The sequence below is a fragment of the Coregonus lavaretus genome, assembly GCF_964263955.1.
Source record: "Coregonus lavaretus genome assembly, chromosome: 20".
Lineage (NCBI taxonomy): Eukaryota > Metazoa > Chordata > Actinopteri > Salmoniformes > Salmonidae > Coregonus > Coregonus lavaretus.
Window position 1 is genome coordinate 44,452,680 of NC_140007.1, and position 16,273 is coordinate 44,468,952.

General features: G+C 42.9%; 2 protein-coding genes across 2 annotated transcripts; one reads left to right on the forward strand and one right to left on the reverse strand.

Moving 5' to 3' along the window:
• Positions 1–410: 410 nt before the first annotated feature.
• On the forward strand, positions 411–7,001 carry LOC311147542 (uncharacterized protein). The gene is made up of 6 exons (XM_084184291.1): positions 411–712; positions 3,785–4,087; positions 4,319–4,460; positions 4,586–4,692; positions 4,861–4,907; positions 5,830–7,001. Exons 2-6 carry the CDS (start codon positions 3,979–3,981, stop codon positions 6,013–6,015), a joined length of 591 nt encoding a protein of 196 aa, XP_084040417.1. The 5' UTR covers positions 411–712; positions 3,785–3,978; the 3' UTR covers positions 6,016–7,001.
• A 449-nt stretch (positions 7,002–7,450) lies between these two features.
• On the reverse strand, positions 7,451–11,216 carry LOC311147563 (pepsin A-like). Its single transcript, XM_084184314.1, has 9 exons — positions 11,155–11,216; positions 10,872–11,013; positions 10,326–10,443; positions 9,854–9,972; positions 9,340–9,536; positions 9,014–9,130; positions 8,563–8,707; positions 8,111–8,209; positions 7,451–7,658 (listed from the first exon to the last, which is right to left on the reverse strand). The coding sequence occupies exons 1-9, from the start codon at positions 11,208–11,210 to the stop codon at positions 7,521–7,523; spliced, it is 1,131 nt and encodes a 376-aa protein (XP_084040440.1). The 5' UTR covers positions 11,211–11,216; the 3' UTR covers positions 7,451–7,520.
• Positions 11,217–16,273: the final 5,057 nt, after the last annotated feature.

Consider the following 16,273-nt stretch of genomic DNA (forward strand, 5'->3'; position numbering starts at 1 on the left):
GAGCTGGTACCATGACAACAGTACAACCCGTCATCCTCATTCTCTAAGCCAATAATGAGTGTTCTGAAAACTTGTAATTGCAAGTTAGAGCCACCCCCCCCCCCCCCCCCCCCCAAATGAAGGAAGTGAATCACAAGGCTGGTCTCGGAAACAATGCAGTCAAACAGCTGTCCACTTCACTCCCTTTTTTGGTGAGTAGGATGTACGGGTCAGCTGCCTCAGTGAATATTTCACTGAAGATGAAGATTACCTTTCTCTTGCTTCTTCTATTAGGTGAGATTTTATCCAGGTTTGTCTCGTTTGAGATGTTTGCAATAGTATAAATAATATAGTATAATAATAATAATAATAATATAGTATTCACTGTAGTGTTTTTTTGCGGACTGTAGTATTTACTGTAGTGTTTTACTTTTATTATTTTTTGTCATAGAAGTGGAGGCTTTTCTCCTTCAGGAAACCTACTGGAGAAATACTAAAGCCTTGTTCCCACTTCAGGCCTTAATGCTCATCTCAGTTTGGTCAAATCTGTTTTGGACTACTGACTGTCCAAACAGCATGTTACAAGTGGCCAAATCGGATGTGTGTGTTCAGACAGCAGTCATTTGCTGACATGGCTATGCTAATTGTCATAGTAACGACTGGTGTGTGTGTGTGTGTCCAGGGGGTCTTTGGTGTAGGCTCATTGGTGCTCGTGCTTCCTATCACTCAGAAGGTACGTAGCAACTTAAGGTGACAACAATGCCTGTCATGGACATTTCCCAGTTGCTTTACATGTTCAAAATCATAGTGTAAGGACAATGTTAAAGCCTGAAAGGACAAGATAATCCAACTTTCAAAAATAGTTATTTTTGGCTAGCCCAGGCAGTCAACTAGCTAGCTAGGTACAGCGCCTTCAAAAAGTATTCACACCCCTTGACTTTTTCCACATTTTGTTGTGTTACAGCCTGAATTTAAAATGGATTCAATTGAGATTTTGTGTCACTGGCCTACACGCAATACCCCATAATGTCAGTGGAATTATGTTTTTAGAAATGTTTACAGATTAATTTAAAATGAAAAGCTGAAATGTCTTGAGTCAATAAGTATCCAACCCCTTTTGTAATGGCAAGCCTAAATAAGTTCAGGAGTAAAAATGTGCTTCAGTCACATAATAAATTGCATGGACTCACTCTGTATGCAATAATAGTATTTAAGATTATTTTTGAATGACTACCTCATCTCTGTACCCCACACATACAATTAGCTCTAAGGTCCTTCAAACACAGATTCAACCACAAAGACCAGGGAGGTTTTCCAATGCCTCGCAAAGAAGGGCACCTATTGGTAGATGGGTAAAAATTAAAAAGCAGACATTGAATATCCATTTGAGCATGGTGAAGTTATTAATTACACTTTGGATGGTGTATCAACACACCCAGTCACTACAAAGATACAGGCGTCCTTCCTAACTCAGTTGCCGGAGAGAAAGGAAACCGCTCAGGGATTTCACCATGAGGCCAATGGTGACTTTAAAAATAATAATAATATGCCATTTAGCAGACGCTTTTATCCAAAGCGACTTACAGTCATGTGTGCATACATTTTTACGTATGGGTGGTCCCGGGGATCGAACCCACTACCCTGGCGTTACAAGCGCCATGCTCTACCAATTGAGCTACAGAGGACCACAAAACAGTTACAGAGTTTAATGGCTGTGGTAAGAGAAAACTGAGGATGGATCAACAACATTGTAGTTAATCCACAATACTAACCTAAATGACAGAGTGATAAGAAGGAAGCCTGTACAGAATAAAATTATTCCAAAACATGCATCCTGTTTGCAACAAGGCACCGAAGTAAAACTGCAAGAAATGTGGCAAAGAAATGAACTTTATGTTTGGGGAAAATCCAACACAACACATCACTGAGTACCACTAAATATTTTCAAGCATGGTGGTGGCTGCGTCATGTTATGGGTATGCTTGTCATCGGCAAGGACTAGGAAGTTTTTCAGGATTAAAAAAAATTACGTAATAGAGCTAAGCACTGACACAATCCTAGAAGAAAACCTGGTTCACTCTGCTTTCCACCAGACACTGGGAGAACAATTCACCTTTCAGCAGGATAATAACCTAAAACAGTTGTGATTTAAAATCTGCTTGAAAATCTCTGTCAAGACTTTGAAATGGTTGTCTAGCAGTGATCAACAACCAATTTGACAGAGCTTGGAAGAATTTTGATCATAATAATGGGCAAATATTGTACGTTCCAGGTGTGCAAAGCTCTTAGAGATTTAACCAGAAAGACTCACTCACAGCTGTAATCAATTATGGGGTATTTGCGTGTAGATGGGTGAGGGAAAAAAATATATTTAATCCATTTTGAATTCAGGCTGTAAAACAACAATGTGGAATAGGTCGAAGGGTGTGAATCCTTTCTGAAGGCACTTTGGGACGGTGGTTTGAAATGTGTCTTGAAATATCAGATTCCATGTGCTTTTTGGCTGTTCAGACTGCAGGGAAAAGAACAGATTTGAATCAGATATGACAGAAATTTGGATTTGAGTCACTTCAAACTGCCAATGTAAAAAAGGCTTAAAAGAGCACATGTTCCATAACCTGTAGGTAGGACTTGGTCTGAATGGATTCTGCTCAGAGCTTCTGCTCTTTTCTATAAGGTGTCGGCAACACAATATCGTCTATACTTGGCATGTAGGTTTCTCACTTATGGGTGGCACAAAATGAGATATGGGGGAGGGGAATGGGCAGGGTACAGGGCATTCGGAAAGTATAAAGACCCCTTGGCTTTTTCCTCATTTTGTTACGTTATATAGCCTTATTCTAAAATTGATTCAATAAATGTTTTTCCTCATCAATCTACACACAATACCCCATGAAAACCAGGTTTTTAGAAATGTGTGTGATTGAAGACAAGACAAATGGAGTGATGATAAATGGATCGGCAGTAGCTAGTAAACCCGTGACGCCGAATGCCGAAACCCCCCCCCCCCCCCCCCGACGCGCAGCTCAAAGACTGGGGCCTCACTGCGGTGGCGGTCAGCGGTGGCCTTCTGACGACGCACGGCGCGTTGGAGGTGAACGTGGGCAGCATTCCACGTCTCCTCCGCGAGCCGAAACCAGTCATCCACCACAGGAGCCTCGGTCTGTCTCTGGTGCCACGTGCCAGAACCGGTTGGTAACCTAGAATATACTGGAAAGGCGTTAGGTTAGTGGAGGAGTGGCGGAGAGAGTTCTGGGCATATTCGTCCCATGGCAAGAACACCGGCTGGTCCTGGCAGTAGGACCGCAGGAACCTACCCACGTCCTGATTTACCCGTTCCACCTGCCAATTACTCTCGGGGTGGAACCCAGAGGTCAGGCTGGCCGAGACCTCCAGACGTTCCATGAACGCCTTCCTGACCTTGGAGGTGAACTGGGGACCCTGGTCAGACACTATATCCTCTGGTACCCCGTAGTGCCGGAAGACGTGTGTAAACAGAGCCTCCGAAGTTTGCAGAGCCGTGGGGAGACCGGGCAAAGTTAGTGCAGTGTTTTTGCGGACATTACTGTAGTATTCAGTACAGTGTTTTTTTGTTGCGGCTAATACTGTAGTATATACTTTTGTATACTACAACATTTTGTAGTAAGCACTACACATCGAGGGATACTACAGTGTATAGTATACTACAGTTTAGAAACCTATAGTAAGTACTGTATAATATTCTATAGTAAACTAGTATTTTTTTCACATGGGGGATCTGCTGTTTTTGTGCCATGTCATTTCTAAGCGTTTGTTTGTTTGCTAGATGACCCTGAGATAGAAGCACAACAGGTGGTGAATGGACAAGCTCTGCTGAGATTTGTCTTTCCTCCTTTCTACAATGGTTATGAGAAGTTCTGTTCTAAACTGTATCCTGGGGGATTTCCTGTTGTGAATACCAGAGGATATGTCAACGACTTCTACAAGGGAAGAGTATACACAACAGAATACAATGGTGTGATGGACGTTATGATGTGGAATTTAAAGCCAGTGGACGCTGGTGACTACAGGTGTGCTGTTGTCACCTTTGGGGTGAATCATATCTACACTGACTATAACCTCCAGATTGGTAAGAACCATCATAAACAAATCAAACTAAATCTTATATAAAGTTTCCTCTGGGGGGAAAAATAAAGTTATTCTGTTCTATTCTAGGAACTGTGATATTAGAAACTGGAATACATATACTGTATGTTATCCAATCAGTGTTGACTCCAAGGAAATCTGTGCAGGATGAGGAAGTCAACTTGTAAAATAACTGTGTTGAAATGAGTGCTTATTAAACTCCGTCTCTGTTTAGATAGTGGTCGAAGTAGCGGTCCTGTACCCCCTCGACCTCCTGTCAGGTCAACCATCAGACCCTCCATCTCATCATCATCATCATCATCCTCCTCAGACACCTCTGGGCCTGTTTTCTCCAAGGACCACAGTGACAGCCCCAGGTGCAATCTCTCTCTCACACACACATACTGGTTAATTATTCCTCGCAGTTGATAATGTTATATTTCAGGGAGCGTTGTAATGCTTATGTCAATATTTTGTCATGTTTGTCCTATTCACCTGTTAGTGTTCCCTGGAGCTTTGGTTTACCACTGGCTGCAGGACTCTTCATCGTTATGGTGATTATCAGCTCAGTAATCGTTATTGTGGTTCATCACAAAATCATCACAAAAAGTAAGAGGACACATTTTCAGTGTTCCATACATTAATTGCTGTTCATGTTAAATCATTTTTCAAATGCGTAGGCTATGACCTTTAGCCAGTAAGGTGCAATGATTTTTGAAAATTGTTTCACTGTGACTGTTCTTTGTTAAATTGATGTAATTGTATTTTTCTTCACAGAGAAATGTGGAGCAACTTCCAGTGACTCAGCGGCCCACATCCTCTCAGTAAGTGCTAAAGTTGGACGTTGTCTCTGTGACTCTGTGTCAAATGTATTTTGTCCCAGAAAACAACAACAACAACAAATAATAATATTTGTGTTTGAGCTTGACGTTCCCATTATGTCTTTTCCCTGTTGATGTCTTCTGCAGTGTGCCCCATAATGAACAGTTTATAAACTACTTATAAATATGTACGGCTACTTATGAAGTATACCTAAAAGGCCCAATGCGGCCGTTTTTTATCTCAATATCAAATCATTTCTGGGCAACAATTTTAGTATCTTTTTATTTTTAAGGGGGTAGATCAGGTTTCATATTGCAGCTAGATTGTAACTTCCATCAATGTAATTGTCTGCATCACTTCCAATCCCCCATTGTTTTTTTTTTATATATACATACATATACACATACATATATATATACATATCCTTTTTTGAAATATATTCCCCTTTATTACTTTCCAACCCCACCACAATTAAGTACCTTACTGTAATAGGTTTCCATTAAATTGTGCAAAAATAGCTTTTTAGCAACAAAACTATTTCTCAAACAAGAATTTTTCTAAGACTTTCTGTGAGTGGTCTGAGTGGGGAGGGGAAATCAAATACTAGCTGTTATTGGCAGAGCGGTTTGGAACTCTCTTTTATTGGTCTATTAATCAAGTTACCGCGTGTTTATGTCACCATGGAAAGCCGACACGCCCGCCCATGCAAACCTGCTGATTAGGTCCTGTTCTGTGTAGATTGTACTTTCAACCAGCAACTATCAGGAAATAGCACTGATCAAATCTGTTTCCACTTTTACAGTGTTAGTTTCATCAGCTGTTGTACAATATGAAAACACATGAAAAACTGAATTTTAAATGCGCTGGGCCTCTTTTTAATGTAAAGTGTTACCAAATAATATGTAATATGTATGTCTCCGGCAGGATGTCCCTCAGGAGGAGAGCAGTGTCGTCTACACCACAGTGGACTTCAAGCCTCATGAGAACCGTACCACAGAGCTGTATGCTAACCTACAGACACTCCGCAGCCCCAGAGGTCATGACCCCGACCCACACAGAGAGCCTGCTGGGACGGTGGTCTACTCCACACTGGCTAGCAACCGACGCTGAACCGGACATTACATATCTGTATCTCTTGATATGTTGTCATGACCAGGCTATCTGTATCTTGCTTCAATGTGGATAATTAAGTACGAAAACTGTGTTTTAAAGCCAGAATCCTTAGTTGCTGCATACATTTTTGTTATATATATACCCATTGATTCTTGAAGAATATAACTTATAAATGCCTCATTACCTTAGTTCAACTGTCGTACCCCATCAGAACCCAAAATATAAGCTTTTTTTACTCCAATGTTTGTAAATAAACACTGCATAGCCTCAACCTTGTTTAGGGCTCTATTCAATCAGATCCGCTTTAGCCGATATCTGCAGAGCGGTTGTTTTTGCAGTGTCTGAGGTGGAACTGCGTTAGTTGTCAAATCCACAAGCGGCTCTGGGCACTATACCTAAAGCGGACACTGCTATTGGCTGCACAGAGTCGCAATAATAGATACCCCACGCAGCCTTGTTTACAAGTTCAAATACTGGAATGTGAGATGTAATCTACATCTCGATTTGGCTGATTTAGAAATCCTCATTATTTCATTGAATGATTTTCAATTTGAGCGTCATTATTTCTGTATAGCCTACATATTCTCGTTCTGAACTTCTAACAGGAGTGGGACGGGTGTGCCTGCGTGACGATCGCAAGAGCAGCTGCTCACCGATTTGACAGCTCCAACGCAGTTCCGACACCGCCAAAACATCAGCTATGCGGGAGTCGGCTATCGCCGGTTGACGCTTGATTTGATTGAATCTAGGCATAGAACTATCATGTTGATATCATGGATGGTCAGTCCTTGCATCCATAGCTTTGTCTAGGAATTTTAGTGGTTACATTTCTCTAGGCCAATCCCTCAGCTTTTTTACCAAAACAGAGGTGGGGTGACCACTTTGTTTCAAATGCAGATTCTAGCTTTAAGGTGATTGATTTATATCTATATAATAGTTTACTTATAAACCATACAAATAAAGGATGACTCCGCTGCACCAGGATTTGATATCAGACTGTCTTTCAACAAGCTGGCTCTATTGACAGGCTGAGATAGATTGACAGCACCAGAACCAGAGTGAGATACAGTATCTATCTGGACATCAGGTTATCTGGCATCCGATCACCATGTCCTTATCAGTCACTTTCCTCTGGAGAAAACCTTACAGACAGAGAGTTCCCCTACCCAGAGTCCTATAAGAGATGGTTATCTATGGCTCTAGGCCTATCTGCCTCCACCATGTTCAGGTCCATATTCTACAGTATTCTATTATTTTTCTTACATTAAGAGGTTCCACAAGAGGATAGTTTCACTTCAGGGAGAAAGAGCTATAGACAACCAAACACTCTGTTTATTTGCCATGCTAAAATGTGTTTTATTCATTGGCAGCTGTGCACATTTCACAATCTACAGCATTTCCCCAACCATGCCGATTTTAGTGCTGCAATCACATACACAACATATTACTTCTCATAACTGGAAGACTTCGATTCGATCCAGACTTCTCTCTCAGTGGATATCTTACGTGGCCTGGGCCAGGCCGACACTGTTGTTCTGCCTGTCAAAGATGGCATAGTACTGCCTGATGAAGACATCTCCAAGGATCCAAAGCTGCTGAGTTCCACCGTTACCAAAACCAGTCCTGCAGCTGTTGGAGAGCCAGTCCTGCAGCCGTTGGAGAGAGAGAGAGAGAGAGAGAGAGAGACAGAGAGAGAGAGAGAGAGAGAAAGACAGAGATGGAGACAGAGAGAGAAAGAGGAGGGAAATCAGGCATGTGAGGCCCTTTGCTCCTAGGATCTACAAGAAAGGTCAAGTCTCAGATGTACAGGTGCTCTGATGAAGGAGCTTGATCCGAAACACATCAGCATTAAAGATCAGATAGGCAGATAGGTTGTATGTAACGTCTTTCAGTAGACTACCTGGGAGGTGATAGGTTGTATGTATCAACATGTCTTTCAGTAGACTACCTGGGAGGTCATAGGTTGTATGTATCAACATGTCTTTCAGTAGACTACCTGGGAGGTCATAGGTTGTATGTATCAACATGTCTTTCAGTAGACTACCTGGGAGGTCATAGGTTGTATGTATCAACATGTCTTTCAGTAGACTACCTGGGAGGTGTAGGCGGAGGCAGAGATGGTGAAGGCGTTTCCGTTGAGGGTGAAGGTCACCTCGGGCATGTTGGGGATGTTGTTGCAGTTCACGAGGGCCTAGGAGAGGAATAATAACATCACATGTTATAGTTTTATTCTGTGGTTAATCAAAGGGGAGGGGAAAAAAACAACAAGAGAACAGATGTACACCCTTTTCACACTGCCACGCCGGTCCCAACCAAAATAATTTTAGCACGGTCGTTCCAACAACACGGTCGCTCTAACATCACGGTCGTTCCAACAACACGGTCGTTCCAACAACTAACAAGGCCAGGCAGCTTTAGTGCAGCTTGGTTTGGTTCCGCTCAGTAGTGTGAAAAGCCTTCTAGTTGGACATCTCTGTACCAGTCAGTGCGTGTGTGTGTGCGTGTGTGTGTGTGTGTGCGTGTGTGTGTATGTGTGTGACTCACATCTCCGTACTTGTCAGCGGTGGCTCCGAGCCAGCTGTTTATGTTTTTGATTTCAGTGGTTGGCCCGACGATCTGGGAGGTACCAGTATCTATGATAGCCTGACAGCCACCATTGCAAGCCACTGTGTTGCCGTTGATGGTAACACTGGAAGGAAAAATACTTGCTGAGTTTACCTGTTGTTTTTTTTGTTGTTGTTGTGAGCAAATAAACTTGAACTTGAACTACGTGCACAGCAAGATTTAGTCATAGGCTCCAGACTGGAAGTAGGTATATTCATTTTATGTACTGCCCCAATGTGTTCTGGGTAATGGCATGAAAGGATGATACTAAAGTTGATAACATGTTGGACAGGGACATAGTGCTCTGTGTAGAGTAAAGGGGATATATAGACATTCATCTTGGTATGAATATGGACCAGGATATAGGCTCTGTGTGGACTAGTGTACCTACCTGTCCATGTTTATCTGCCAGTAGGTCTCGGAGGACAGGGGGATCCATGTGATCTGTCCGGTGTAGTAGTTAGACTCGATGTCACCGAAGGACACCACGCTACCCTCTGCTGAGTTTCTATTGGAGGAGGAGGAGAAAAGGTCAACAAGGTTGTTTAATCATCAACGCATTTTGAAATGGATGTCACCTTTCCTTCAAAGAAAATTTTAAGCAGTTGTATAATTGTATTTAATATCAATTCACTGGTACATTCTTATTTATTAATATCACAACTATGAGAAAATGCCACCTCCCATCCAGGTGTATTTGTACAGTTACTATGTTACCTGCTCAGGTAGACAGAGAAGAGGTTCTGGGACACCAGGCCCTGGGTCATCATGTTGTCAAAGACGGGTGTGGCCCCAGAGGCTGCCAGGTTGGGGAAAGCCAGGCCCAGGATACCGTCGGCAACCATGATGGCCATGAAGGGGGCCTCGGTCTGACTGGCAGCGAAGATCTGCTTAGTCACAGAGATACCTCCCACCTGGAAACACAGAACAGCAGGCATCAGTCACTGGGCACCATAGAAATAGAATTACTAGAACAGGATTTTCCCATTGTGGACCGGTGGCCATATTGAGTGTACCCAAAATAGTAATTATATTTGACTATACTGGAGTCAGTTACTAATATATGTGTGTATTTTTTTTAGCATGTGATGTTATAAGATGGGAGTGCTAGGGGAGGGCGGGTGCTGAGTGGAAGATTATTTGTATTGTATGTAATGTACAGGTATGTTGTAATTGAAAGTGTCAATGGAACGTGTATCACAATAATGTGTAGCTAGCTACATTTACATACCGAAACAGTGTCGTATGCCAGCTGTCCAGTCATGCTGCCAGTTCCGTACTGAATGGAAACAGGCTGGTTGGCCCACGAGAAGGTGGTGGACTGTGCAGGGTTGAATTTGGCATGGTTCTCTATTCAAAACATAAACATCTTCATTACAGACCAAGTACACACCGTGCCATTGCAAAACTGAACATTCATTTTATTCATTGGTATTTAAAACTTTGAGCTATTCTCTACAATCCACACCCTGAAGGGGACAATATAAAAATACATTCATCCTGTTCTATTGTTTCGTTGTGTTGAACCAACCTCCTTATGCAGTAAACCTCAAGGTGCTTCCCTCAGCCCCTAACCTCAACCCACAACCAAGTCTCCCATTCTCTGGCTAGGTACCGTCACAAGAGAATACTTAGAAACCATTTGAAATATAGCTATTCTCCACTGCCAACGGTATTCTCCAGACCCCATACAATATACTCACGGCAGGCCTGGCTGGAGCAGGAGACGGAGGGAACCCACAGGTTGGAGGAGCCAGTGTCAAAGATGACCTTGAAGGACTGAGGAGGGGTTCCAATGGAGATCACGCCGTAGTAGGACAACTGCGGAGAGACGTTGAAACAGAGATGCACTGTGAGTCAGGGTCACACAAGTGAACATTGCAGAGTACTATGAAGAAACAGGCATTTGTCTAACTATGTAGCTGGTTACATGTCAAGGAAGCATGGCTATATGCTCAACTCTAAGCTCATAATTAATTTGATCACGCCAGTGTACATTTAATTTAAGCAAGACATGAACACAAACTGTAGAGCCAATGGGTTCAAACTATGCAGTCACAATATCCAACATGTAATTACATTTTTTTGAAACAACAATCATATAGCCTATAGACCAGCCTGGTCCCAGGTCTGTTTGTGCTGTCTAGACAACTCCCATGGTCATTAGCTATATAGCAAAAAAAACAGATCTGGGACCAGTCACCAGGCTAATTCAGTGTATCGCCATACTGGTTCTGTCTCTGCCTTACGTCAGCGTCGTTGGTCATAGCCTCATCACCGGTCTGGTAGAACTTGGCCATAGGGTTGGAGGGGAACTTCTGCCTAGTCTCCTCCCATATACCTTTCTCCATCAGGGTCTCTCTGGCAGTCTTCCCCTTGATCAGAGAGATCCTGAAAACACACAGTCACAATCTAAATCACCTTTATTCGCCAATTACATGTACCAGGAATTTGACACGGTGCTGACAACAATAAACAGAATATGCAGACAGAAAATAAAATAAAATAAAGAAGAAAAAGCACAGGACTTACTTAATAGACTCGGAGAGGGCCACTAGGGCACACAGGACGACAGCCCACTTCATCATGGTTGCTTCTGGTTCTTCTTGGACTGAGCGAGTGTAGTTAGAGTAGGAGAACCAAGACCTTATATACAGTTATCCCTGTACACCAGGACCCAATCCACAGCCAATTGACCATGTCATGCCATGCCCTCCTTTAGCACACAATATCATGCAATCGGAGAGTCCCAAATGGCACCCCTATCCCCAATATAGTGCACTACTTTTGACAGGGCCCATATGCCTCTGGTCAAAAGTAGTGCACTATATAGGGAACAGAGTGTCATTTGGAACACAGATGATAACACAACTTCAGATAAGAAAAGTGTGATGTGGTTACAAATATAAAACGCCTATGTAGCAAAAGTAAATATGCTTCGGAATTTTTTTTTTTATGAACAGTCTGTCATTATCTAATCTTGGGAAGAAAAATATAGCTGGATACTAGTCTGTGCCACGGTGGGGTCAGTTCAGCTAAACCTAGGATACGGCGAAGTGGGGGGAGGGGGACATTTTTGGGAAGTTTAAGTTAATTTACTGCATTTCTACACAATTTAAAAACTCTAAAATACTATTTGGAGAACAGCAAAAGCAAAAAAAAATGACCCCACCCATTAATTACCAACGCAATATTAGGTTTAAAGGTCTGTGGAAGAGCATATTCACTGAATGTACAAAACATTAGGAACACCTACCTAACATTGAGTTTTTTTGTCGGGGCATGGACTCTACAAGGTGTCGAAAGGGATCCACGGGGATGCTGGCGCATGTTGACTCCTACAGTTGTGTCAAGTTGGCTGGATGTCCTTTTGGTGGTGGACCATTCTTGATACACACAGGAAACTGTTGAGCGTGAAAAAGCCAACAGCGCTGCAGTTCTTCACACACTCAAACCGGTGCGCCTGGCACCTACTATCATAACCCGTTAAAAGGCACTTAAATATTTTGTCTTGCCCATTCACCCTCTGAATAGCTTGCATACACAATCCATGTCTCAATTATTATTTAACCTGTCTCCTCCACTTCAACTACATTGATTGAAGTGGATTTAAGAAGTGACATCAATAAGGGATCATAGCTTTCACCTGGATTCACCTGGTCAGTCTATGCAAAAACTAAAGCAGGAAGTACCAGTGACTCACTCAATACGGAACTGGTCAGATGACGCAGATGCTAAGCCACAGGACTGTTTTGCTAGCACAGACTGGAATATGTTCCGGGATTCATCCGATGGCATTGAGGAGTACACCACATCAGTCACTGGCTTCATCAATAAGTGCATAGATGACGTCGTCCCCACAGCAACCGTATGTACATACCCCAACCAGAAGCCATGGATTACAGGCAACATCTGCATTGAGCTAAAAGGTAGAGCTGCTGATTTCAAGGAGCGGGGCTCTAACCCGGACGCTTATAAGAAATCCCGCTATGCCCTCCGACGAACCATCAAACAGGCAACGCTCGTTGGATGTGGCAGGGCTTGCAAACTATTACGGACTACAAAGGGAAACCCAGCCGTGAGCTGCCAAGTGACACGAGCCTACCAGATGAGCTAAATGACTTCTATGCCGCTTCGAGGCAAGCAACACTGAAGCATGTATGAGAGCACCAGCTGTTCCGGACGACTGTGTGATCACGCTCTCCGTAGCCGATGTGAGTAAGACCTTTAAACAGGTCAACATTCACAAGGCCGCAGGGCCAGACGGATTACCAGGACGTGTACTCCGAGCATGCGCTGACCAGCTGGCAAGTGTCTTCACTGACATTTTCAAACTGTTCCTGACCGAGTCTGTAATACCAACATGTTTCAAGCAGACCACCATAGTCCCTGTGCACAAGAACACCAAGGTAACCTGCCTAAATAACTACCGACCTGTAGCACTCACGTCTGTAGCCATGAAGTGCTTTGAAAGGCTGGTCATGGCTCACATCAACACCATTATCCCAGAAACCCTAGACCCACTCCAATTTGCATACCGCCCCAACAGATCCACAGATGATGCAATCTCTATTGCACTCCACGCTGCCCTTTCCCACCTGGACAAAAGGAACACCTACGTGAGAATGCTATTTATTGACTACAGCTCAGCGTTCAACACCATAGTGCCCTCAAAGCTCATCACTAAGCTAAGGACCCTGGGATTAAACACCACCCTCTGCAACTGGATCCTGGACTTCCTGACGGGCTGCCCCCAGGTGGTAAGGGTAGGTAACAACACATCTGCCATGCTGATCCTCAACACGGGGGCCCCTCAGGGGTGCGTGCTCAGTCCCCTCCTGTACTCCCTGTTCACACATCACTGCATGGCAAAGCACGACTCCAACACCATCATTAAGTTTGCCGACGACACAACAGTGGTAGGCCTGATCACTGACAACGATGAGACAGCCTATAGGGAGTTCAGAGACCTGGCCGTGTGGTGCCAGGATAATAACCTCTCCCTCAACGTGTTCAAGACAAAGGAGATGATCGTGGTCTACAGGAAAAGGAGGGCCGAGCACGCCCCCGTTCTCATCGACGGGGCTGTAGTGGAGCAGGTTGAGAGCTTCAAGTTCCTTGGTGTCCACATCACCAACAAACTATCATGGTCCAAACACACCAAGCCAGTCGTGAAGAGGGCACGACAACGCCTATTCCCCCTCAGGAGACTGAAAAGATTTGGCATGGGTCCTCAGATCCTCAAAAAGTTCTACAGCTACACCATCGAGAGCATCCTGACTGGTTGCATCACTGCCTGGTATGGCAACTGCTCGGCCTCCGACCGCAAGGCACTACAGAGGGTAGTGCGTACGGCCCAGTACATCACTGTGACCAAGCTTCCTGCCATCCAGGACCTCTATACCAGGCGGTGTCAGAGACTCCAGCCACCCTAGTCATAGACTGTTCTCTCTGCTACCGCACGGCAAGCGGTACCGGAGCGCCAAGTCTAGGTCCAAAAGGCTTCTTAACAGCTTCTACCCCAAAGCTGAACGGCTAATCAAATGGATATTTGCATTGACTTTTTACACTGCTGCTACTCTCTGTTTATTATCTATGCATAGTCAGTTTACCTCTACCTACATGTACATATTACCTCAATTACCTCGACTAACCTGTGCCCCCGCACATTGACTCAGTACTGGTACCCCCCTGTATATAGCCTCGTTATTGTTATTTTATTGTTGCTCTTTAATAATTTGTTATTTTTCTATTTTCTTCTTTTCTATTTTTATTTGTTATTTATATATTTTTTACTTCAGTTTATTTTAGTAAATACTTTCTTAACACTTATTTTTCTTAAAACTGCATTTTTGGTTAAGGGCTTGTAAGTAAGCATTTCACGGTAAGGTCTACACCTGTTGTATTCGGCGCATGTGACAAATAAAAGTTTATTTGATTTGATTTGATTTTGTAATGGAAAGAACAGGTGTTCCTAATGTTTTGTACAACCACAACTCAACCTCATCATAAATTGGCTCATTTACTTGTGGAACGGCGCATACAGTGCAACGTGAAACAGATGCATAATACACATTATCAAGTCACAACAAGGCCGACTTCAAATGCCGACATCCATAGGTGGCACGTGAGTTTCAAGTTAAGGGAAGCTAGTTTTTCACCATAAAGTTGCGCTTTATAATTAAGGATTGTATGCTAATCTATCATAGCATTTGCAAACTTATGTAAGACAGGCTACCATTCTTAATGTGATGAGTAGATTGCATAGTTATAACTTAAGCTAATAACATAACTCAATCACTGTTAGCAAAACAGAGTTCCGAACAAAGCATGCCTGAGCGCGTAATGACACAACAGGCATAAATCAGAGACGTTGCTTCTCCTTTCTTTGCACAGGAAAGATTTTGCATTTTATAAACACATTTCATGAGAAAAAATAAGAAACCCTGCTCTTGCTACTATCGCTGCTCTTGCTAGTATCGCTGCTCTTGCTAGTATCGCTGCTCTTGCTAGTATCGCTGCTCTTGCGTATCGCTGCTCTTGCTAGTATCGCTGCTCTTGCTAGTATCGCTGCTCTTGCTAGTATCGCTGCTCTTGCTAGTATCGCTGCTCTTGCGTATCGCTGCTCTTGCTAGTATCGCTGCTCTTGCTAGTATCGCTCCTCTTAATTAAGCTTTACGTATCGGCCTCACGGCCTTCGTCAAAAGCTCTGACGAAGGCCTTGAGGCCGATATGTAAAGCTTAATAAAGAGCAGTGATACTAGCAAGAGCAGTGTGCGTGTTATTCATAGTAATAATTTAGGCAATAACATAACTCAATCACTGTTAGCGAAACCTGAGCCGACAAGGAGAAAAATCTGTCGTTAACCCTAATTTGCTCCAGGGGCACCGTACTACTATGACTGACCCTCCAAAACAACATATTTCACTGCACCTATCTGGGACTAAGTCATGCTGAATGTAAAAAAATGGCTCAACATACCCCACTCTCCCCTAGTACTCAATGAATGACATTACATTATCCTTTGCTCAATGAATGGCATTGCATTATCCTTTGCTGTACCTTTCATAATCTTATCAAAATGTCCCATGTTTCCATTTGGGAAAGTAGACTAGCTTGCCATTGCCAAAGTTATTTGATAACAGCGTTCAACAACAACACAGCAATATATGAAGAAAAAGGTCCAAGACAATTAAATGTCTGAAGATGTTGAGGTAGTAGTTGACAAAATATTTTAAAGATCACATTTTATCCAGTTTAAATATGAAAATGCTTGTTTCTTTTTCTAATTTAAAACAATAACATAAAGATGACCTGCAGGACACAATTCGAAAGGAGATCTACTGCTTCCGTATGGCACCCTCCACAATATAAACAAAACGCTAATATAACTGGGAATAACTTTTATCTGAATGAGAAAACATCAGTAGATATATGAAAAATGTATGCACTCACTAACTGTAAGTCGCTCTGGATAAGAGCGTCTGCTAAATGACTAAAATGTAAATGTAAATATATTAAATATTAAATATTAAATCAAATCAAATTGTATTTGCCACATGCGCCACAACAGGTGTAGTAGACCTTAAAGTGAAATGCTTACTTACAAGCCCTTAACCAACAATGCAGTTTTAAGAAAAGAAAAAAAGT

Excerpts from the sequence above, each read along its gene's own strand:
- LOC311147542 (XM_084184291.1), top strand. The coding sequence starts at position 3,979 with ATGGACGTTATGATGTGGAATTTAAAGCCAGTGGACGCTGGTGACTAC. Across the intron at positions 4,461-4,585 it reads GACCACAGTGACAGCCCCAG|TGTTCCCTGGAGCTTTGGTT; the intron begins GTGCAATCTCTC and ends TTCACCTGTTAG. Across the intron at positions 4,908-5,829 it reads CAGCGGCCCACATCCTCTCA|GATGTCCCTCAGGAGGAGAG; the intron begins GTAAGTGCTAAA and ends TGTCTCCGGCAG.
- LOC311147563 (XM_084184314.1), bottom strand. The coding sequence starts at position 11,210 with ATGATGAAGTGGGCTGTCGTCCTGTGTGCCCTAGTGGCCCTCTCCGAG. Across the intron at positions 10,444-10,871 it reads CTATGACCAACGACGCTGAC|TTGTCCTACTACGGCGTGAT; the intron begins GTAAGGCAGAGA and ends GTCTCTCCGCAG. Across the intron at positions 9,973-10,325 it reads CTGCTCCAGCCAGGCCTGCC|AGAACCATGCCAAATTCAAC; the intron begins GTGAGTATATTG and ends TGTTTTGAATAG.